We start from the raw sequence: 21,736 nt of genomic DNA, 5'->3' as shown, positions 1-21,736 counted from the left end.
ACACAGAATCGGGGCAAACACTGGAGCCGGGGACGAAACTCCGCGCCCGGGGCAGCAGGGAAGAAGAAAACCCGTGTCCAGAGGAAATAAAAAACCTGGGGTTGAAGGTAGGGGCTGCTCCTCGCCCCTCACCTCCATTGCCCCCACTGAGGGTTCCGAGTCCCTGGCCCCTCTCTCCGCGAGCTCCTTCTCCTTTCCCCTCCGCTGGGCCGGTGAGCGGCGGCCGCCGGCGCCCCAGCAGCAGCTAGATGTCAGGCGAAGCCCGGAGCGCGGCGCGCGGGGAAGGGAGGGGAGGGGAGGGGAGGCGGAGGAGGGGAGGGGTGGGGCGGGGAGCGCGCGCGGGCTCGGCCAGTACGGGGGTGGGGGTGGGCGGGCTGAGCCTGGGGACGGCGCGGGAGGAGGGGGGGGGGGGGAAGGGGGGCAGCTGTGGGCAGCGAGCCGGGCTCGGCCGCCAGCACTAAAGATGGAGAGGCGCCGGGGCCTCGCAGGGGAGGGGGCTCGGCGTTGACGTGGGACGCGGCGGAGGCGCCGCAGCCGGTGGTGATTTGCTAACCTCGCAGCAGAGAGGAGTTGAGGGCGATGAGAGCGGGTACTGCGAACTGCCGGGCGATGCCGCCGCTGCCGCCGTGATACCGAGAGCAACAGTTCCCAGCCAACACCCCTCCCCGACACAGGCACACACCCCCAAGAGGCACGCACACCCACCCCCAGCGCTCGGCTCGGCAGCGGTGAGTAGGGGGCCGGGGAGGGGCGCACCGCTCAGCCGCAGGCGCGCGCCGGGGCGCCGGGGGGCTGGAGAGGTCCGAGGGGCGCGCTCCCTTCGGCCACTCGGCCGCCGGGCTTGTGCCTTATTTTATTCGGCGTGTTCCCTTCCTGCTGCAGCAGCCGTCGCCACCGCCGGTTGGGGGTCGGCTAGAAGGGGAGCCCCGGCTGTCAGCTTGGGCGCAGCTGCCTCCCCAAGCCTTCCGCTCTAGGGCACGGTCGGGGTGAGAGGTGGGGGGCAGAGCGGTCTGCGGGGGCTGCAGGCGCGAGCGGAGGGTCGGGGAACCGGAGGCTTTGTACCACCAGGGGCCGGCGGAGGAGCCGGGAGTCGGTGGGTGCTCATATGTATGCGGACCGGTGCGCGGGCGCGATAGGGTTGTGGTTTATTTGTGTTTATTCGCCGGCCCGCTGGGAAGCCAGAATCCGAGGATCCGAGGAGTGAGGATCTGGGGGCGGAGGGGAGCAGGACTCGGATTCACTTGGGTTTGCTTTCTCTTTGAAAAACGTGGTGGGCTCTTTTTTTCCTGGTTGGACTTGACCCCCCACCCGTTTTGGGGGGGGAGGGCGGCCGTGGCGGAGCTCCGGAGGGTCTCCCGGGCTCCGGGCCCTCCTCGGCTCTCGGCGGGACCGGCCGTGGCGCGGGAGCTCGCTGTGCGCTCCGGGCCGCGCTCGGTGGGTGCCCCGGCTCTGCACCTGATGCATTCGGGATGCGTTTCCCAACCTGGCGCGCCGGCAGCTCGCTCGCACAGCCCCTCGAACGCTCCCGCACGCGCTCGAAATGCGCACCATCTCGCCGGCCCGCGGACCCACCGGAACGCACAGACGCGCGGTGCGGCGATTCACCCGCCCGCTCCCCGGGACGCTCGCAACGCGCCCCGGCCCGGCACCCTGCCGGTCGCTGCCGGGGGTCACGGCCCGGGGTCGGAGAGGGAGGGCCGGCAGCTCCCTTCTCGCTTTTCCTTCCACAACCCGCTGTCGGGCTTTTGTGCTGCCCCTGCGCCGCGGGGCGGGTCCGCCTCCTCGCGCTCTCGCCCAGGCGTCCAGCCTGCCCCGACTCTCGTCTTTCGTCCGGGTCTCTTTCGCTTTCCCTCTTCCCTGACCCGGCTCCTCTTCTCTCTGCCGTCTGGCTCCCCGGGAAAAGTTGCTTCCCCAAGTTTGCTGAAGTCGCTTCCAAGTCTCCGTGGGGGTGGCTTGGACTGGGGGCGAGTGAGAGCAAGATCGATCCCCGGAGCTCGAGCGGGTGAGCGCCGGCGTCCCCCCCACCCCCCCCACCCCCGCCCCCGCCCCCCCACCGGATCCCGGGCGCGGAGCCGTGGGTGGAGGTCGGCTGCCCGAGAGCACCCTGATTTCCCGGAGGACCCAGGGCGCTTGCTTTTGGGAAGGAATTCGAGTGGCCCAGCTTCCATTCTCTCGATGGCCCCTCCTCGTTCTGCGAAGCCCCTGGGTCTGAAGGAAAGCGCACCCACGGTGGCAAGGCGCAGATGAGTGGCAGTTCCACTCTTGACAGCCTTAGTCCCTACCCCAGGGTGGGCAGCAAAAGTGTCTTGACTAGTCGTCCTGTTAACCCTTCCTGCGTGAGATCTGTGGCTCTGGAGCCAGTAGGGCTCCTTTTGGGGGCGGAGGCAAGTGGTGTTCCCAGAGCCAGGGAGAGCCTGTGTTCTGCTGTGTTTCCAGTTCATTTCACTGCAGCGTTGGCCACAGCAAGGCAGAGGCGGGGAGGGGGGGGGGGGGGGCGGCGGCTGGGGCTGGGTGATGTCTTCCTAACACTTTAAACCGGTTAGGGAGTCCCAGAGCCCTCTAACAGCGCTTTGGGAGAGGCCTTTGTCTCCCAGCCTGTTCTCTCTTCATACTGGTTTTAACACACACACTAGCTTCTGGTGCCAGTACCACATCTGGTGCCTCCAAGCCATGTCCGGCACCAATTGCTGCTCGTGGGCACAGGACCTCGGAGCCTGTGGGACACGCTTGGAGTTCATGTACTTAGCATGGGCACTGCTGGCCAGAGAGGTGGATGTTTCCTATGATCTCTTTCTCTCTAGGTCTTTCGTGACTTACTCTGCATCTTACAGATCCTCTTGCCCACTGGGCACTTGTGGGCAGGAGGCAGGTGTGGCATCTCCGAGAAGTATTTGCACACGTGTTAACTCTCCTTCTGGCTGCTGCGTGCACACACATGTCCATGCACACGCAGTCCAGATTTCCGATTGCATGTGCAATAGCTCTGAGGCACCTAGGGGTGGAAGTAAGCCAAACTAGTGTGAGGGTTATGTGTGTGTGTTTCCGTTGGTGCCTAAGGCGGGGCGGGGGGGGGGGGGGGGTCGGGGTGTGGGTGGGTCAGTCCCTTGCAGCCCTGAGAAGAGGGGAAGGGCAGAGGCCTGGGAGGGCCAGAGAAGGAGAGCCCTTGCTCGTAAACTCCTGTGGGCCCCGCCTGGAGGCTGCGAGCCTCAGTAGGCTTACCTGTGCTCCTCGTGAGGCCGCAGTGAGGCAGAACGTCGAAGAACTTTGTTTAGAAGATGAGGTTTACTGCACAGGGGTTGAGAGTGAGATCCAGGGCTTTAACTGACTAAAGGAAGGGGTTAAACTCTTATTTAAAGTGCGGGCCGACGCTTCTTTGTAACGCATGTTGGCCTTGTTGCATGTACCGGAGCCCCCACTCTCAGACTTCCAGAAAGCCCGGGACTCACAGGCTTCACTGTAATTCCCATTTCGCTTCATCTAACAGCCATCACAGAGCAGTGAATGAAGCGTGTGTGGTGGCAGAAACTTCTCTTTACCCTCCTCATTCCTGGGCTCATAAAGGCAGGTGTGCAGGGTTCTAGGAAACTTCCTTCTCCCCGCGCCCCCGCATTAAAACCACCAAGACTGTCTCACTGGGGGGGGCTATACGGGTGCTGTGTTGTTTGACTCCTTACTTTTAGGGACACTAATCTATCTTTTGTCCTCTCATCTCTTTTCCCGCCCCTCCCTTATCCCCTGTAGCCCCCTCGGTTGGTCCAGGACACCCACCCAGCCCCGCCACGCAGAGCCAGGAAGGAAAGAGAGCCTCATGCCTAAGCCGAGGGGAGCATCATGGATCTGACAAAGATGGGCATGATCCAGCTGCAGAACCCCAGCCACCCCACGGGGCTCCTGTGCAAGGCCAACCAGATGCGGCTGGCCGGCACGCTGTGTGATGTGGTCATCATGGTGGACAGCCAGGAGTTCCATGCCCACCGGACCGTGCTGGCCTGCACCAGCAAGATGTTCGAGATCCTATTCCACCGCAACAGCCAGCACTATACCCTGGACTTCCTCTCGCCAAAGACCTTCCAGCAGATTCTGGAGTACGCATACACGGCCACACTGCAAGCCAAGGCGGAGGACCTGGATGACCTGCTGTATGCAGCCGAGATCTTAGAGATTGAGTACCTGGAGGAGCAGTGCCTGAAGATCCTGGAGACCATCCAGGCCTCGGATGACAATGACACGGAGGCCACCATGGCAGATGGCGCGGCCGAGGAGGAAGAGGACCGCAAAGCTCGGTACCTCAAGAACATCTTCATCTCGAAGCATTCCAGCGAGGAGAGTGGGTATGCCGGTGTGGCCGCACAGAGCCTCCCGGGACCCGTGGTGGACCAGAGCCCTTCCGTCTCCACCTCATTCGGTCATTCAGCCATGAGTCCCACCAAGGCTGCGGTGGACAGTTTGATGACCATAGGACAGTCTCTCCTCCAGGGAACTCTTCAGCCTCCTGCGGGGCCCGAGGAGCCCACTCTGGCTGGAGGCGGGAGGCACGCTGGGGTGGCTGAGGGGAAGACGGAGATGATGCAGGTGGACGAGGTGCCCGGCCAGGACAGCCCTGGGGCCACCGAGTCCAGTACGGCGGGCGCCGTGGGGGACAAAGTTGAGGAAAGGGGCAAAGAGGGGCCCGGGACCCCGACTCGGAGCAGCGTCATCACCAGCGCTCGGGAGCTGCATTATGGGCGTGAGGAGAGCGCGGAGCCCCTCCTGCCTCCCGCCGAGGCTGGCCAGGGCCCCCCGGGCCGCCCCGAGCACCCCGCGCCCCCAGCTGAGAAACACCTGGGCATCTATTCCGTGTTGCCTAACCACAAGGCTGACGCCGTGTTGAGCATGCCATCCTCAGTGACTTCGGGCCTCCACGTGCAGCCTGCCCTGGCTGTGTCCATGGACTTCAGCACCTACGGGGGGCTGCTGCCCCAGGGCTTCATCCAGCGGGAGCTGTTCAACAAGCTGGGGGAGCTGGCTGTGGGCATGAAGTCCGAGAGCCGGACCATCGGGGAGCAGTGCAGCGTGTGTGGGGTGGAGCTTCCCGACAACGAGGCTGTGGAGCAGCACAGGTAGGGTCCTCTCCGGCCCCGCACCCCACACCCCGGCCCCGGCCCTCTGGCTCGGACACCTTGCCTTCATACCCAGCTACCCCCGCGCCCTGGGGCCTGGCTCCCCAGTCCTCCCTGCTCTTTGTAAAGAAACCCCCGCTTTTTCTAACTCCTGGCTGGGGGGTGAGGGACATACTCTTCACATGTGACAAGAAGGCCTGGGGTCTTTCCTAAGCATTGGGGAACTCACGGGGGCCCAGCTCTTTTCTCTCTTATTGCGTTTGGGTTCCCATTTAGTTTTTCTGCTGTTGGGTCTGGTCGCCTTTGCCTGGAGGACTAATAAACTGGAGGGAGGGAGACAAGGAGGTGGGATTGGGGAAGAGGGTCTCCTCTGGCCTGGCTGTGGCTATGTTGCTGGGTTTCAGGGACACAGGTGCCCAGGTGCCCAGGTCCCCAGGGAGTGCTCCCCGCCAAGGCCGGCAGTGGGCAGCTCCGGAGCCCGGGAGGGGCTGATGCCGCTTCGGCCATGTGAGGAGCTGCGGGTTCCACGCGTCATTCCTGGGGAACGTTTCTCACCAGGAATGTTGCTTCCTCTCCCTCCTCGTTCTCTGCCCCTGCAAACACATTTAGAGGGAGTTGATTTACATTCAAGGGGGAAGGACGGGTATGAGAGTCTCGATTTTGCAGCCTGCAGCCTTATTCTTATCCCATTTCTACTCACGTTGAATTAAATGCGACTTGGGGCCAGCACTGACTCCCCTCTAGCTTCTGTTTCTTTCTCTGTGAGATGAGCATTCGTTGAGCTCTTTTGGCATGCCTGGTTCAATACTGAGTGCTTTACGTGGAGTCACGTTTTTGTTAGAGCAGTCAGCTGGGCGGGGTGGGGGGTGTTCTTCTTTCACATAGGAAGATGCTAAGACCCTTTCCCAGGGTCACATAGATGGTAAGAGACCGGGTTGGATTCAAATTCAGGTTTTAGCCTCCTGGCACTTTGCCACCTCTTGGAGTCGCTTCGTGCTGAAGAGGATCACGTCTACACAACAGAGGGTTTTGAGCATCGCTCATCCTAAGTGGAGTGAATACGGACAGAATCTGTAGTGGGTTTGGCTTTTACTTGGATCTGTTGTAACAATGTGCCCATCATTTTACCCTCTGGTCCCCGGGTCAGGTGAACGGTGTCAAGAAGGCCACTTTCGTTGTTGTCCACAATAATATCTCCTGCACACCCTCTCGCCTGCTGTTTTGCCGATCTTGGGGGCAGTCTGCCCTTCAGCAACCCTCTTCCTCCACCCTCTCCTCTGTTCTTGCTTCAGGTACAGGAGAGGGGGCGTGAGTGAGTGGGTGTGGGGGCCGGAGAGGCATCTGGCGGTCGGCTGATCACCCCAAGCCCAGCCGGAACCTGCGCTGACACTGGCTGATCGGTGGCTCGTGAGACTGACTTTGTGGAAAGTGCCGCTGAGCTGAAAGTAGCCTAATTTTTCCGGCGGGTGCGAAAAATAACCGCCAGGGAGGTGCGTCTTCTTGATGTTTGTGCCACTCAGAAATAGACCGAGAGTGTGTTTGTTTTTGCTCAAACTTTCCTAAAGAGGAAACCCCCCTCCCCAAACTTGACCAGATAGATCTGTCATCTTCTCCGGATGTGAATTCTTTCAGATACGTGCTGTGAGAAATGGGGTACAGTGGAAAGTAATTTTGTTTTTGCCTCTATAGTTGCCTCTATAGCTGGGTGGGCTACAGAACATACCACCCTCCCAGGAGGTCCAGGCTCCCCATTCTGTGGGACCCTCTGTCCTCTGGGGAGAGGCGGAGGCCTGGCTGTGTTACCTTCCCCGGAGAACGGGCCGTGGGACTAGCCATGTCTCTCCATGGGAGCTTGGGATCGTTATGTAACCTTTCTGAGCTTTGTTTTACTCTTTTTAAAATGGAGATGGGCCCCCTGCGTGGTTCAGTGGGTTAAGCATCGGACTCTTGCTCTCAGCTCAGGTCTTGATCTCAGGGTTGTGAGTTCAAGTCCCGTGTTGGGCTCCATGCTGGGTGTGGAGCCTACTTAAAAAAAATTTAAAATGGAGATGGTCTCTAGAGCGTGGTGCTGAATTGGTGCGGTAACATCCAGAAACCCCTAGAGCAGCAAGTGGGTGGCACATAGTAAGCATGCAGATGACGACGGACCCTTCGGTCCCCTATTCTGTTCAGGTCTCCGTGTTGCCTCCTTTGACGCTGAATTCTAGAGTGTAGTGTCCACAGCGCTGCCTTCCCGCCGGGCCCTGCTGGTCATGAGGTGGTGTGGAGAATGGCCCTGTCCCTGTGAGCTTATGATGGGGAGGCCCTGGTCCAGGGATCCTTGGCTGTGGGCTGCTGACCTGGCAAATGTGCTTTTGACTGAGGGTGGGAAGTAAGCTGCTGCAGCCCAAAGACTAGAGCTGAGGGCAGGGCCTCAGGTGGGAAGCTGCGGGGACTGAAGAAGTCAAAGAAGGGAGAAGATGTTCCTGTGGCTGCCCCCTGGTCAGATGCACTTTGTGGGAGGCTTTTTCTCTCTCCCTCAAAACTCTCCGATTAAGGTGCCACTTGCCTAATTCCTGCTCTTCTCTGTACCTCCCCACACATCACAACCACCAGTACAAGCAATAGGGCAAGACCAAACAGTCAGAGGGGGGATTTTGGCGTCAGGATGTTGTGCAATTGGGTGTAAACATAGCAGCGATGAACGTGAGAAAACAACAAGCTACAGGTTTCGTTTTATTTTACTTTTAAGCCACAGACTAAAGCGTTGCTGAGTTAAGTCCCCCACGGTTCTTGTTGCCCGGATCCTTGAGGGATAGAAGGGCATGGAGAGGAGAGAGGGGGAGAGGGCAGGGAAGCGGCTCGGGAGGGAGGGTTCGGTCTGGATCCCGTCACTAGGTCGCCTCAGTCCCAGGCTGGCGAGAGAGAGCTGGAGCCGCGGACAGAATAGAAGAGCGAGGTGGTGGTCCCTGCGGTGCTGGGTGAGAACGTACAGGCAGCATCACCTGGAGTCAGGGACCCATGGAAAGACAGGGCAGGGCTCCTTGGGCAAATTAAATGGGGCTTACTTACCTGAAGGATCCAGAAGGTCAGCAGACCCGAAAGACCAGCAGCATTCTCTAGGCAGATGAGGAGCAAGCTCTGGGCGCCACAACCTTTTCTAGGACAGTATCTGAGGGAAGGAGGGTCCCAGCAGGTTTCTGGAGGATTGGACTCTCCTTCTCTAGGTTCATCTCTCTTTTCTCTCTCTGTCTCTGGAAGGCTGGAGCTGTTCTGCATGTAGGCTTATCTGGATCTGTTAAGCTAGGGATGAGCTGGGGACCAGCTCACCTGAGCCCGCTGCAACTTCTCCTTCTCAGCGTTACACACACACAGGTTGCTAAGATTACAGCTGACGGTGTGGTTGACTTAGGTGTGAACACAGTCCTCATTCCTAGCCCTCAGTCTCCCCAGGCTCACACAGCCTGGTAGGATTGTGTTTCTGAATTGCGTGCTGCAGAATCAGAGCCCCGGGTCTTGTTTCCCCGGGGGCCTCTGGATCTTCTCCAGCAGACCCTTGGACGGGCTACAGTGTGAATCCTGTGTGTACACAGTAGGAACTCTTGCTGGGCTCCTGAAGGGATGCTCGGGAAACAAGGAATGATCTCAGCCAGCTCCCCGGACCCACGTGTGCAGCCCTTCCCAGAGGCTTCTTGGGGCCAGCTCTAGGGTGCGTGAACCACATAGCTGAGATGACAGATTTCTGCCCGGCTCTTCGCCTTGGTCTCTCAGGTGGCCAGCTGCTCTGTTTTCAGTGGTTGACCATGTAGAGGGGCAGCAGCTGTTGACCTTGGTTTCGGCCACTTTGGGGAGCTTAGCTGTTGCCCTTACTCTCAGTCGCCTTTCATCGTTCTGCCGGCTTTAGGCACCTCCAAGGTCAAACCCAGCTCTGCTGGGAAAGAGTGTAGAAAGGACAGCCAACAGCAGTAATATTAACAGTGCCTTTGATCAGTGGTAGCACTTTCTTCTTTGCCGGGCTCTTTTCAGGACTTTGTCTCTCTCCGCCCCGCAGCCTCCCCTACGCGGGTTCGGCTCTATCATCCCCTATCTGTGAAAATGAAGTCTGAGAAGCTCTGAAAGCGAAAAGGTTCTGTGCAACTTGTTTAGTGGCAAAACCTGATCTGAACTGATGGGAGGCTATATTTATCCCATCTATTTTGAATATTCATATGTTTTGCTGCAAAAATATTAATGTGTTTGATTACAGAGTGCTTCTCTAGACTCCTTCGGGACTGGCAAACACTTGTGGGCCCCATAGTAGCTTTCTAAAATCTGGACAGTTTGGCTTTCTGAAGTACTGGCAGGTTTTGGATCAGGGATCGTGGACCTTTTTCAGCCCCACCTTGCCGACGAGGAAAAGGAGCTCTGGAGCCCGTAAGTGACTTGTCCAAGGTCACATAGCTATAAATGGATAGGGTCAGGAGCTCAGCTTCCCTTCTGATGTCCAGTCCTGAGTACCCTGCGCCAGGCCATATAAGCACACGGACACTGCCATTCTGGGGCGGGTCCATCTGACCTAGTCTTTGGGTGCCAACACCGTCCCTCAGATACCACCGTTGGAGGCCACAGCTATCTTCCTTGACGTCAATCCTAAAGGTCAGGTGGAGCTCGACTTCTCCGAGTAGCTATTTGTGGCTGTTCTGTCATTCACAGATTTGCCCAAATCCTTTCTGAATCCATTTCTATTTCCAGGAAGTGTGCTTTTGGGGGTGATGAATGACTTACGTTTATCACCTCCTGGACTCCTGGAAATCTGGCTTTTGGAGAGGTCGTTAGTTGGGTATTTGGGAAGATGGCAGGAGGCTTGGTGGTGTATGCTGTGCCCAGCTGGGGTGGAGGCCAGGCCTCTAGACTCCGCTGCGTGGTTTTTAGCTCCATGACCTTTGTTGGGCTCTTTTCCCTTCTGAGCTTAATTTCTTCGTTTGTAAAACGAGGTGCTTGGATGAGCTGTTTCTGGGTTGAGTTCTTTAAGAAGTTCCCTTAACCCCTTGTGCACGTACTTACATCTTCATGAGGTCCTTTTGGCTACTTGCGTTTTGCTCTGTCTTGGATTGGCAGTCAGCCAGCTGGAATAGGGGTCCCTCTGATTTGTTCCTGTCTGCTCCCACTTCATTTTTTAATACTCAGAAAGTCAGCTGGGCTCTAGGCTGAACTCTGGGACATTTTGAAGATGATTTCTTTTATTTTCTTTCCAGTGGAGGGAAGTGGCCTGTTCTTTCATCTCAGTGAGAAAAGTCCCATTTTAATTTGCTGTCACTATTGGATGGAGCTGCTAATTGCTGGAGGGGAGAGGAAGCAAGAACGCCTCAGCTCAGCGACACGTTCGCCTCCTGCTTGTTCTAGGAACTCTATTTATGAATCTTTAAAATAGTGATTATCCTAAACTGTTAAAATCAAACTCCATTCACAACTCTTTCATTTCTTGCTAATTCAGGGGAAAAACATTTCCAATCACTTTAATTTTTTTTAAATTAATGACTTTAAAACAAGTCCAGCTGAGAGACTTAAGAATCTTGCTAAATGAACACAGGCGTGCCTCAGTGTGCCCCTTGGAGGGTTCCTGAATTTTCCTTGGTAACAGAAGATTTTTTTTTTTAAAGATTGTATTTATTTATTTGGCAGAGAGAGAGAGAGCATAAGCAGGGGGAGCAGCAGAGGGAGAGGGAGAAGCATGCTCCCCGCTGAGCAGGGAGCCCGATGCGGGGCTCGATCCCAGGACCCTGGGATCATGACCTGAACCGAAGGCAGACGCTTAGCCGACTGAGCCACCCAGGCGCCCCAACAGAAGGTTTTCTTAAAGGTTCTGTTTCGGTGGCATTAGGTGAAAGCCCTGGCTTGATGGCAGTTATTTTGGTAGAAAGAAAAATTCACCGAGGCATCCCCACAGCCCCACCTCTGATGTTTTCCATGTAGTAAACGTGCATTTCGAGCAAATTCGACTCTCTGGGCCAGAATCCTGATTTTACCACTTACCAGCTGTGTGACTGTGTTTGTGTTTCTTAACCTCTCTGTGCCTGTTTGTTCCTTGGTAAAATGGGCATAATAACAGTACCTACCCACCGGGTTGTTACAAAGGTTCATTAGCAAATGTTTGTCAAGTGCAAGGAATGGTGGCATCGAGTAAATGCTCCGTGTGTATTCGCTATTGTATTTTTATGGCTCTTGTGAAATGGCCCACTGGCTGTGCAGGGTAAGAAGTGCATTCCTGTTGGTCCGGTGGGGCCTGCTTTCCCCCAGAGGTGTTAGTTCATATGGGCGGCATGTGGGGCCGATACACCCTAAGCACCTGCATCCCCCCCCCCCCCCAGAAGCTGATCTCTTGTACCCTGGTGGCCAGGGTACTCTTTGTCCCATTGACCCGCAGCCTGATGAGTCATTCCAGTTCTCATTTAAATTTAGCTGGGCAGCACTCCACCATCATCAGTTCCAAATGCCGAGCAGGCTCACCCAGTGTCCAATAGCCCGCGCCTGTGGCCAGGCGAGCAAATCACCGTGGTTGACGCAAAGATGAGGAGCACAAAGCCCAGCTTATGGAGGGAAGTCTGGGCTTGAGGTGGGTGGGCATTCCAGGGCTCCTTCCCTGTCCTGCCTCCCCGCTGCTAATGGTGGATTCGCAAACAGCATTCTCAGTGCTTGGTACATTATGGGTTCTGTGCTAAGTGCGTTCAGAGTCAGGCTGTCCTCACATGCTCTGGCCACCCTGTAAGGGGGATACTAGTCGCAAATGCCCTGATGGGCAGAGGGAAGCATGAGAGGTTACCAGACTTCTCCACAGTAAGACTGTGAAGGGGGTTGCTGGGGTTTGTGCTCAGGTCTTCTGGCCCCATATTCACTGTGTTTTCCATAATGCCCTGTTTGGACCTTCGGGCCCGGATGGAATCATAAGGGAAGGGGACATACAGGAAGGACCAGCTCTGTGTTCCCTGCAGCTGGTGGCCAGGAGGCTCATCGCTTGGTCACCTCTGGTCTTCGGATCTCCTCCGGTGGCTCGAGAGGAGGAGAGTAGGGGAGAGGGCTGCTTACTTCAGAGGGTTCAGGTTTTTGGGGGTCAGGGTCACAGAAATCCCGGGAGCACAGCATCATCCCGCATCATCTCTTACCGGCTCAGAGAGACCAGCTTCTAGCGATAGGGGCCTTTTATGCTGACTCAAAAAAGAAAAACAAACAAACAAAAAACAGAAAAAGAGAGAAAAAGAAACCCACTTACAAAAATAAAAATCTCTTGCTGTTAATTTCATGCCAGAGTAATCAGAAATCCCCCTTTCTACTGTCTCCCCTTAAAAGCCCCTGTGTCCTTATTATGCTGGTTCAGTCTGGAAAAACCATGGTTGGGTTTTGCCTACGTGAGGCTTATCTCTGCAGCTGCAAGCAGGGGATCCAGTACTTTATTGTCAGGATGGAAACTTCGGCTGAAAACTCGCCAAAACCTGCTCATTTCTAAGTTCCCAGCTCACGTTCGACTCTGTCCTCAAGCCCTGATTTCCTTCAGCAGGAAAGGATTGCGTTCAGCTTTGCAGTAGGAAGAAGCCGAGTTAGACAGCATGAAGAACTTCCTGAGACCGTGGGGACCTCCCTGGCAAAGTAATCAGGAGACTCAGTCACAGAACTTTTGATGAAGAGGAGAAATTGCAGGGCCAATTGGAAGTGGTTTTTAGCGTTCTCCCCTCTTTGGGGCCATTTTTATTTACGTCCTGTGAAGGTTTGTTTGTTTATTTATTTAAGTCATCTCTGCACCTAACGTGGGGCTTGAACTCAAGATCCCGAGATCAAGAGTCGCACACACTTCTGACTGATTGAGCCAGCCGGGTGCCCCCTTGGGCCATGTGGACTCCCCAGAAATGTTAAGTAAGGATTTGGACACGGACACAAACCACCACCACCAGGCGTGTCAGGAGCAAGACAGACCGCCAGACCGTTGTTTTTGTAGGGGCGAGGTGTGCAGGGCAGGGGCGCAAAGACTGACGTCAGACAGACGTGGGTGTGACTGTTGGCGCCACGTTGTGAATCTGGGCAGATGACTCCTCCTGTCCGACTCGTTGGGTGCCTCTCCTGTGAAGGGAGCTCAGCCCCTCACCTCTCCATGTGGTTTCAAACAAGTTAAATGAGGTAGCAGGGACTAAAGCCCTAAAGCCCACAGCAGGGACTCACACGTGAGGCCGCCTCCCTGCTTCCCGCTTCTTTTGCGACCCCAGCCTAACAAGGGGGCCGCTCGCTCGCTCGCTGAGCCCCCTGCCACCCTTGCCCGGTGTCGGTCTCTAAGTGGATTAGCCGAGCATTGTGATCTTAATGCCGTTAGGCCTGTTGGCACAACGCTCTTTGCCATAGTGAGAAGCAGATGTGGCCGGCCGTAATGGCCCTCGGTGATCCATCGGGCATGGAGTGCTGGGGGAGACATTCTTAGTGTTGACTTGGGGGAGTCTTTTATGGTAGTTAGGGGAAATGCAGAGGGATTGTTTGAAATGTATTTATTTAAGCCGTTCGGCGGGTTAGATGCTCTCGGGGTCTACCGTGGCTAACCTCTCCCCCCCGACGCCCCCCATTCTCTCTTTAAATAAGGTCCCCTCCCCAACCCTGAAGCCCAGGCCTGATTACTTCCAGAGTCGGAGAGACAACTTAGCAGGCTCTTGTTTCTTGCCGATGTACCTTATTAGTAGCACCTGGCATCATAACCCGCTAATGGGAACCAGTGCCCTCCTCCTGCGTGGCCAGGGACAAGTAGCCTTGTCAGCCTGAGCTCGCCGTGCGAGGAAGTTCCCATTAGCTTTATGGTCAGGAGAACTTGTCCTGTTCAGGAAATGAATGTTGCCTCTAAAGGTCCGCGGCCCTGACCCTGGCGGGGTAACCTGTGCGGGCTGCTCAGGATGCTTGGGATTTCAGCCCCTCTCTGGTTCTTGTCATATGTAAAGAGGGAATCATTGTGGTATGTTGCAGCCTTGAACTTTTGATTTATTCAGTGAGGATGACTTAACTGTTTCTGTGCCTGGATGGCTGGCGGGTGGTGGCAGAGCTGAGCCTTGTGTGTGCCTAGATGTGTGTGTGTGTGTGTGTGTGTGTGTGTGTAGTCTGGGGGTGGGGGGAGCAGAGACCCCCACATGCCAACAGGGGCTGTCTGTCTCCGGGATGAGGGGGTGGGTTTTGGGGATGATTATTTGCTGGGCTGTTTGCATTCCTGCAATGTCAGAAGTTTCTGGGATCCTTGGCCGCAGAATGGTGGGCAGCTGGGAACCTGGGTTTGAATTCATCCTCGGCCTCTTAGAAGCTCCGTGGCTCGGGCAAGATACCTAACCGCCGGCTTCCTCCTCTCTGGGAGGAAGTTCTAACGTGCTGTGGTGATATTAGCCATAGGAGGATGCATTCGGAATATAGAGCCCGGGGCAGGCACGTGGCGTGGTCTGCGGCCCTCACTGACAGGAGGTGTCTCTTTCTTTCTCATCGTAATATTATTCTAAGAAATTTTGGAAAGAATGGCCTAGTCCTTTTTCTCCGTTTAATGTATCAAGACTTTCTTCCTCATCAGAGCCTTGGAATCAAAGAAAAGCTACTTAGTTGTCCCTGCTTCTTCTTCTGCCTGCGAGTCATGTTTGTAAATGGGATTTTTTTGCGGAGAAGAGCAGCGTTTGACCTCGTTCTGGGGGGAAGCTTTGGCCCGACTCTTTGAGAAGCGAGGTTTGTGAGCTGTCTGCCTGCTGCCGAGCGAAAGGCCCCTGGTGACAAAGGAGCGAACTACACTGGGAGGTGTGGCCTGGGGAGTCTGGCCCCCCAAAGATGATGGGCCTGGGGGGGGGGTGCAGGGAAGGGGTTTGGAGATGATGCCTCCTTCTGGAACTTTAAAGCGAATCGGTCCATCTGTCTCTGACATCAGTGACAACAGTTCAAGGAAAAATAAAAATAAGTTCTTGTCCAGTCGGCGGGCCGGGTGCAGAGAGAAGGGACGGGAGTGGTCAGTGCGTCGAGGCAGCTGACCTGGAGTTTTGGAGATGGGACAGTGGCCCGTTTCCTCGTGCCCACAAGTTCTCCCCTCCACCCTCTCCGTGAGAAACTGTGCCCATGTCAAATGAATCGTGGTCTCTAACCCCTCTTGGAGCAGGTGGAAGCCGCTTCGGAAGCGTTCGGTGCAGAAGTTAAATCGTGACAGTTGTCCCCTAAATGCTCTGCTAAATTAAGGATCTGCTAACATTTGCGAGTCTACCTCCCTACATACCCCCACCCCCCTCCCCTTGGCAGAAGGGATGAAGATGGGACCTAAAAACAATGTGAAGCGCTGCTAAATCGAGTGACTCTAAAAACATTTTTCTTCCCTTGACGCTGAGCGTGGAAAACCAGGGCTGGACTTGTAAAACGCCGCAGACCCATTTGGGCCCCGCGTGCCTGGCCCCTTTCCTCAATTTCTAGCACAGTGGTTTTTACTGCCACCTCTCCCCCTCCTTCCCCCCTTCATAATTATCCACTATTTTACTTTTTGTGTCCTGACAGCCACAAGAGTGGCTTTTGTTTTTTGAGCTGGGTAGCTGCTAAGTATTCCCCAGCAGCCAGATTCAATGGCTCGGGGGCTAGCGGGGATAGGCCAAACCTTGGCATCCCCCGTTGCAAAAGTGAAAAATATTTCTGTTTGCAGTTAATTTTAGTGGCAAGCAGATCATGTTAACTGGATGTAATTGCTTCCAGATATGGCCGAGGGTTTTGTGTGTTGAGATGAAGGGTCTGGTAAGTGCTCACTTCCTGTGTAAATTAGGCTCTTCCATTCAGTCTTTCATTCTGGCCAGCCCTGGATTCTGTCATTCTCCCGTTTCCACCCCCCTCCCCTCCCCAGCCTGCAGCCTGGTGTGAGAAGCCGCTAGCTCTGTCCCTCTGAATGCAAGGCTTTTGTCACTTGGAGCCACTCACCTCTTGGTTCTTGATGTGAGTTTGCCCTTCAAATAATGAGAAAGGTTTGAAAAGATGCCACCTGGCCCCGCTTCTTGCCATGCAGAGACAGATCTGCAGAGGAGGGATCCTCTCCTGGTCATGCATCTTGTGTCTTGGGACCCGGAACTCCTGGTTTTCTGTGGATTTTTTTTTTCCCTCCACCCTCTGACCCCCCCTCCCACCTTGGAGAATACCATTCTCTCCCTTTCTGAACAGAGCTAATTCCGATGGAACTGAAATCCTAGAAAAATGAAGTGTCTGTGGCAAGGAGGCGAAGGCCATGGTCACAGAAAGTTCTGTTAGAAAGACAGGAAGCCACCGCCCTTCTTGGCCAAGCAGGTTGGACCCCCCCCACACACACCTGCCCCTCCCTGCAAGAAAGCGAGAGGAGAATCCATCCAGAGAACCTTCTCCAAGCTCCTGCGGTTTCCAGGGTTGGAACCTAGGTAAAGCCTTAAGATTCATGTTCTAAATTCCGATTTTGTCCTGTGGCCAGTCCCACGTTCTTAGTGCTATTTGCATAAGAGGTTGCTGTTTATCTCCCTGTATCAACTCCACTGATAACCCCTGTGGTCTGTTTAACAATATATGAGGAGTAGATTACTTGATAAATGCCAGTTTTCCCAATAGGCAAAGATAAAGTGTCGGGGTCAGGGTGAGGGGTGGTGTGTGAGGGAGGGACCAGGTGGGGAGCCAAGACCCTCTTTCAGATCGGGATGGAGATGTGTAAAAGCACCTGATGGAAGGCAGCTGCATGTATCACACGGTCTGCCGACTTCCTGCCCTCACCTGCTTTCCTCCTCCTTCATGTGGACGCACAGAGTCTCTGAGAACATTCCATCGAGTGTGCTGCTGATGCCCGTGTTAATGCAAGAGGGAAAATGGTGTAGGTAATTTTTGCTTCTGTGGTTCGTAGCCTTTCCTCCCTTAACCCTTTTTCCTTTCCACATGTTGTTGGCTGGTGAGTACTTTTTGCTCGCTGACAATGTAAATCTGAAATCTTCAGTGGGTGGATTTTTCCCACCTGCCCTGCGTTTGCTTCTTCAAGCCAGGTGCTCGGTTCTGGAAGAGGCTGGGTGAAAAGCAAACTTCTGACCCCATCACCTAGTCAATAAGCTGTCTGAGAATCAAACAAAAGAGTTTGGACTGGCTGGTAAAGCTAGGAACCCTACTGATAGCTTTGTTTTGATGTCCTTGCAATGTTTGCAGATTGAGGAGGGGGCTGTTCAGAGCAGGGGGTGTCTGCTGGAACAGACATACCGGGAAGTTGAAACGCCTAGCACAAAGTCCGTGAGGGGCTGAAGATAGTGAACCAGAGCCCAGGAATTAGGGGGCACGGGGTGGGGGGTTTCCTTACTCAGGGAAGAAGCTTTCTGGGAGGTGGCTGGAGGTGGTGTTTTCTCGGGACATTGTGGAAGGACGGGAAGATAGACGCTTTAGAGTGAGGTATCCTGGATGAGAACCCAGGCTCCAGAATTTACTGTGTGCCTTGACCAAGTTACTTAGCCTTCTGAGTCCCCTTTTCCTCGTTCTGTAAAAAAGCGAGAGCAACACCTTTAAGGTGGTTATGTGGATAAAATGTGTCAAGTGCACAGCACTGTGCAGGTGCTTTGTAAATGGGCACCATTGTGCTGTAGAACTCGGCCCTTCGCAGCCTGCTGTTTTGGTCCAGACGAGAAACTCTGGAAGGAACCAGTGAAATCTTTTGTTTGGGTCACTGCTGCACTGATGATCGTACTAACCCCGTGCCAGCAGCCTACAGACCAGATAATGGGTGAATGATGCAGGTGCATTATGAGTCCAAAGGTCTCCATTTGTGAAGTGCTACTGCTCTCCTGAAGAAGCCTACAGATCTAATAAGCGATCACGTAATCCCGTGATGTGGCCACAGCCCCAAACTCTTTGGAAATCTTCCTTTGGAACCCTTTCCAAGGTCTGTGCCATATTCTCTTGCCTTGTCCTTTGGGCAAGTAGATTTGACTTTTGGAAATGGTCAAAATAATTTGATGACCAATCCGGTGAATATAGTTGAGTGATGACATTGGATGACTGTGTCTGATTCCAAAGGTAGATTCTAGAAAGAATGTGCCAAGAGAGCTTGTCAGCTCAGCCCCTGGGTGAATGTTGGCCTCACTTCTTAGGTGGGAGCTGGAGGAGGCCAAGGAGCTAGTGATTTCCGGCTGCCACCACCGATTGCCTCGGCCTGGAGCAGATCCTCTTATTGCTGTGGTGTTTCTGCATTTGTGGTCGGACCTCCAGTGAGTTTGGGGTCCCAAGAGGTACTTCTCTCGTTAAGAAAATCTACCACCACCAGGAGATGTAGCTTGGGGTCAGAAAGAATGCACTGATTTTTGACACTCTAAGGGAATAGGCACGGAGGCATGGCGGCCTGAGTGTGCACCCGACCTGTTTTCTTGGGAAGGCTCCGGAAGGTTGAAGGAGCTTATGCGGTAAACCCCAGCGCAGCCCTGGCCCATCCTCAGCATGTAACAGTCTTACGTGCCCTGAATGCCCGAGAGTGGAGGGGCGCGTTTCCTGTTCCTGTCATGAGGGCCACGGCTGGGTGCTCAGGGGAGCTCACGCTCACCTTGGGATTGTATGTGGGACCTGGGCCTTTTGTGACCTGACTGTGCAGAGGCCTAGTGTTCAGTCCCTCAGCCGCTCCCTCTCTCTCTGCATTATTTATAGTAAACCATATTAGAACAGTGTGTTAAAGAGGAAGGATGAGTCATCCCCATTGAAACCGTTGACGACATAAATGAAAGCAAAATGCTTACTATGTGTTTTGCACAGTATTTAAGGCCAGGTTGTGCTAATTTGAACACTCCCAGACTGGATCTGTGAAAGTATACATATGTGGGAAAAAATTCAGGTTTCACTGGAAGTTATTTATTGACCATCCATTTCAGTGTCTGCTTTCTCCTTTTATTTACTTCAGATCCCTATTCAAATCATGGCTGTCATCCTTCCTAAGGAGGGCGAATGACTGGTTGAGTCACTAGCTATGGTTTCTTTTTTTCTTTTTGAGGGTTGAGGAATAGTGTAAGGGGGTGTTTGAGTGTCCCTTTCTTCATCCTTCTTGCCACCTGTTGAGGAAGGTAGTCTTAGCGCTCCACCTGCCATACAGGTGTGGGTCCTCAAGGTGACCAAGGATCATAGAATTATGTTAGAGCTGGAAGGGCTCATGAAATCATTTATGACAACATGCTCATTTAGGGCAGAAAAAGTGGAGGTCCAGAGAGGCTCTGTGATTTGTCCAAGGCCACACAGCCGGCTTGTGTCAAAACCAGGACTGGAAGCCATGTCTTTCATTCCTTGCCTCCTTTGATCCTTCCTTCATCACAGATTTGTATACAGCTGCCTGGTCTGCTCCCTGTTTCCACCAAGGAGGAGGTAAGAATAGGATCTGACTTGAGAGTAGTTTCAAATATTTGGATATGAGGGGTGCTGGGTGGATTTTGGCCTGGTGACTTGTCTCTTACTCATTAATCTTTTTGCTGCTCAGCTGAGTAGATTAATATACATTGAGTCCTTTAGATTTATAGGTGATGCACTGTGTTAGGGTGTTTTTTTTAAAATTTTTTTAAGATCTTATTTATTTGAGGGAGGGAAAGAGCGAGCACAAGCAGGGGGAATGGCAGAGAGGGAGAAGCAGAGTCCATGCTGAGCAGGGAGCCTAATGTGGGGCTCCATCCCCAGGACCCCGGGATCATGACCTGAGCCGAAGGCAGATGCTTAACCGACTGAGCCACCCAGGCGCCCCAGAGTGTTCGGGGTTTTAAGATACAAAGATTAAAAAGATATGGGACTTCCTCTTGAGGAGTTTATAATTTGAGCAGAGGAGTTATAATACTTTACATGTGTATGTGTGTGTATGACAGAAAGTAGGAAGTGGAAAGATTATATAGCTACCTAGAAAAAGCACGAGGAAATTTAGAGATGAAATGCCTTCCACCTGGAGGGATTCACTTACGGTGCGCTGGGCACTAGACTCGGCCCTGGGAATTCCATGATGAGCAGCCGCTGTCCTTGTGCGCTTTCCTAATGGGGGAGAGCTATGTAGCTGGCAATCTTGTGAAAAGCTATGAAATTGCAATTGTGATAAGTGCTCAGATTCCTGATAAAGTAACTTCCTTTGGCTGGAAGGAGGGCGATTGTACTGGAATGGTAGGTTGGGGTCACACAGAGGGGCCGTGAATGCCAGGCCGGGGAGGGGAGAAGGGACAGAGCACGGAAGAGTGGAGAGAGCACAGGCAGACCCAGGTGCAGATTGTCCCCATGCCACGCGCACCCCGTGTGATCTTGGCCACGCGCTGAAAGCACTGCGAACCGGGGTCTTCTCGTCCCTCCAGTGGGGCTGTTTTGGGGGACAGCATGTGGGCTAGTCTGAGGATTTCAGATAATGCATTGAACACATCCTGCACAGTGCCTGGAACAGGGTAGTTGCTCAATGAAGGTAGCGGTTAGTTTTGGGACTTTATTCTGGGGCAGTTGGGAGCCCAGGAAGGCGTTTGAGGAAGAGCATGGCATGGTATGGGCCATGAACCCGGATTCCGCTGCCCTAGCTCCTTGCCTGCCTTCCACAGCGTGCCCGGAAGGGAACTCGGAGAGTGATCCACGTGTCCTGCGCCCCTGTCTCGCACCTGGCACTCCACCCAGATGTGATGAAATGACCTGAAATGCACCCCTGCCACCTCTCCCGGTTGGTCGGAGGGCCTGGGAGAGGGAGGTGGACTGAGGGGGGCCTTCAGCTGTCACAGTCAAAGGAAGTGACACCGTGAAGTTGGCCAGCCGGACTGTTATCCGTCTCTCTCCAACTCTCTTTTAACAGCAACCCGAATGTGTGAACCCCGGCTAACCGTCCCGGCCCCCTCTTGCGTCTCCGATAGCAAGCAGGGAGACGGCTATCTCCCTCGGGCCAGTCTCGGCTGTGGTTGTCACACTACGCAATGTCTGCAAACTGACAGTGGCAAGGGACAGATAAGGACTGGCGTTGTGTAATGAGGGGCACGGTCTGTTTGCCCGAGTGGCTCCTGGCCCCTGGTTAACTGCTAACCTCAACGGAGCGGCGGGCCCTTGCTTGGAAGGGCCGTTCCAGGGCCCCTCGCTGGTTCCACGGATGCCTTTTTGTGGTTGGATAAAGGAAGCTCATGTAGGCCGCCCACAGCGCAGACACGGGCCTGGGCTCCGGGTGCTTGGTGGTTTTGTTTTTCTCTTTGTCTTTCTTAAAAAAGAGAAGCTGAAAGGGGGACAGTCTCGCTTGGCACCTACCCTGTAACCCAAAACAGCATAAAACAAACAGTTCCTAAATGTAAGTTAAAATGCACCAGGTGGTAGGGATGCCCTCCTTACTGCTACCCAGAGGCCAGAGCTTAAAGAGGTTGGTCTTGGGGACTCTGGGTCTGGCCTGGAATCTCCTGTCTTGGAACCTCAACCCCACACCAGCTCTCTTAATATCCCAGTCCCTGGCTGGGTGCTGTGGTGGAAATACATACTTTGTTTACCTTCTCCTTTCCACCTTCCCCAGATGCTCACTGTCCTTTCAGGATGAATAGGTAAGCCACAGCACATGCTCCCTCCATGTCAGGGGCAACAGAACCCAGGGCCCTGGCTTCCGGTGTTGCCCTGTCCCAGTGGGGGATGGGCTGGAGGGGACTTGGAGGCCAGCCCCCATTCCGAGGCTCTCGTGGGCTCTGTGCTTCCTCGCCTGTCCT

General features: G+C 54.6%; 1 protein-coding gene across 1 annotated transcript in view; it reads left to right on the top strand.

Moving 5' to 3' along the window:
- The first annotated feature begins 401 nt into the window (after positions 1-401).
- ZBTB16 (zinc finger and BTB domain containing 16) overlaps positions 402-21,736 on the top strand; it is a 180,595-nt gene continuing 159,260 nt past the window's right edge. Inside the window, exons 1-2 of the mRNA XM_021696407.1 lie at positions 402-728; positions 3,742-5,099. Coding sequence (XP_021552082.1) covers positions 3,832-5,099 — 1,268 coding nt within the window. The 5' untranslated portion in view covers positions 402-728; positions 3,742-3,831. The remainder of the gene's footprint in view (positions 729-3,741; positions 5,100-21,736) is intronic.

This window comes from Neomonachus schauinslandi, chromosome 11 (genome assembly GCF_002201575.2).
Source record: "Neomonachus schauinslandi chromosome 11, ASM220157v2, whole genome shotgun sequence".
In the NCBI taxonomy this organism is placed as follows: Eukaryota; Metazoa; Chordata; class Mammalia; order Carnivora; family Phocidae; genus Neomonachus; species Neomonachus schauinslandi.
The sequence above is the reverse complement of the archived record's forward strand: the minus strand, read 5'-3'. Positions and strand labels throughout refer to the sequence as shown.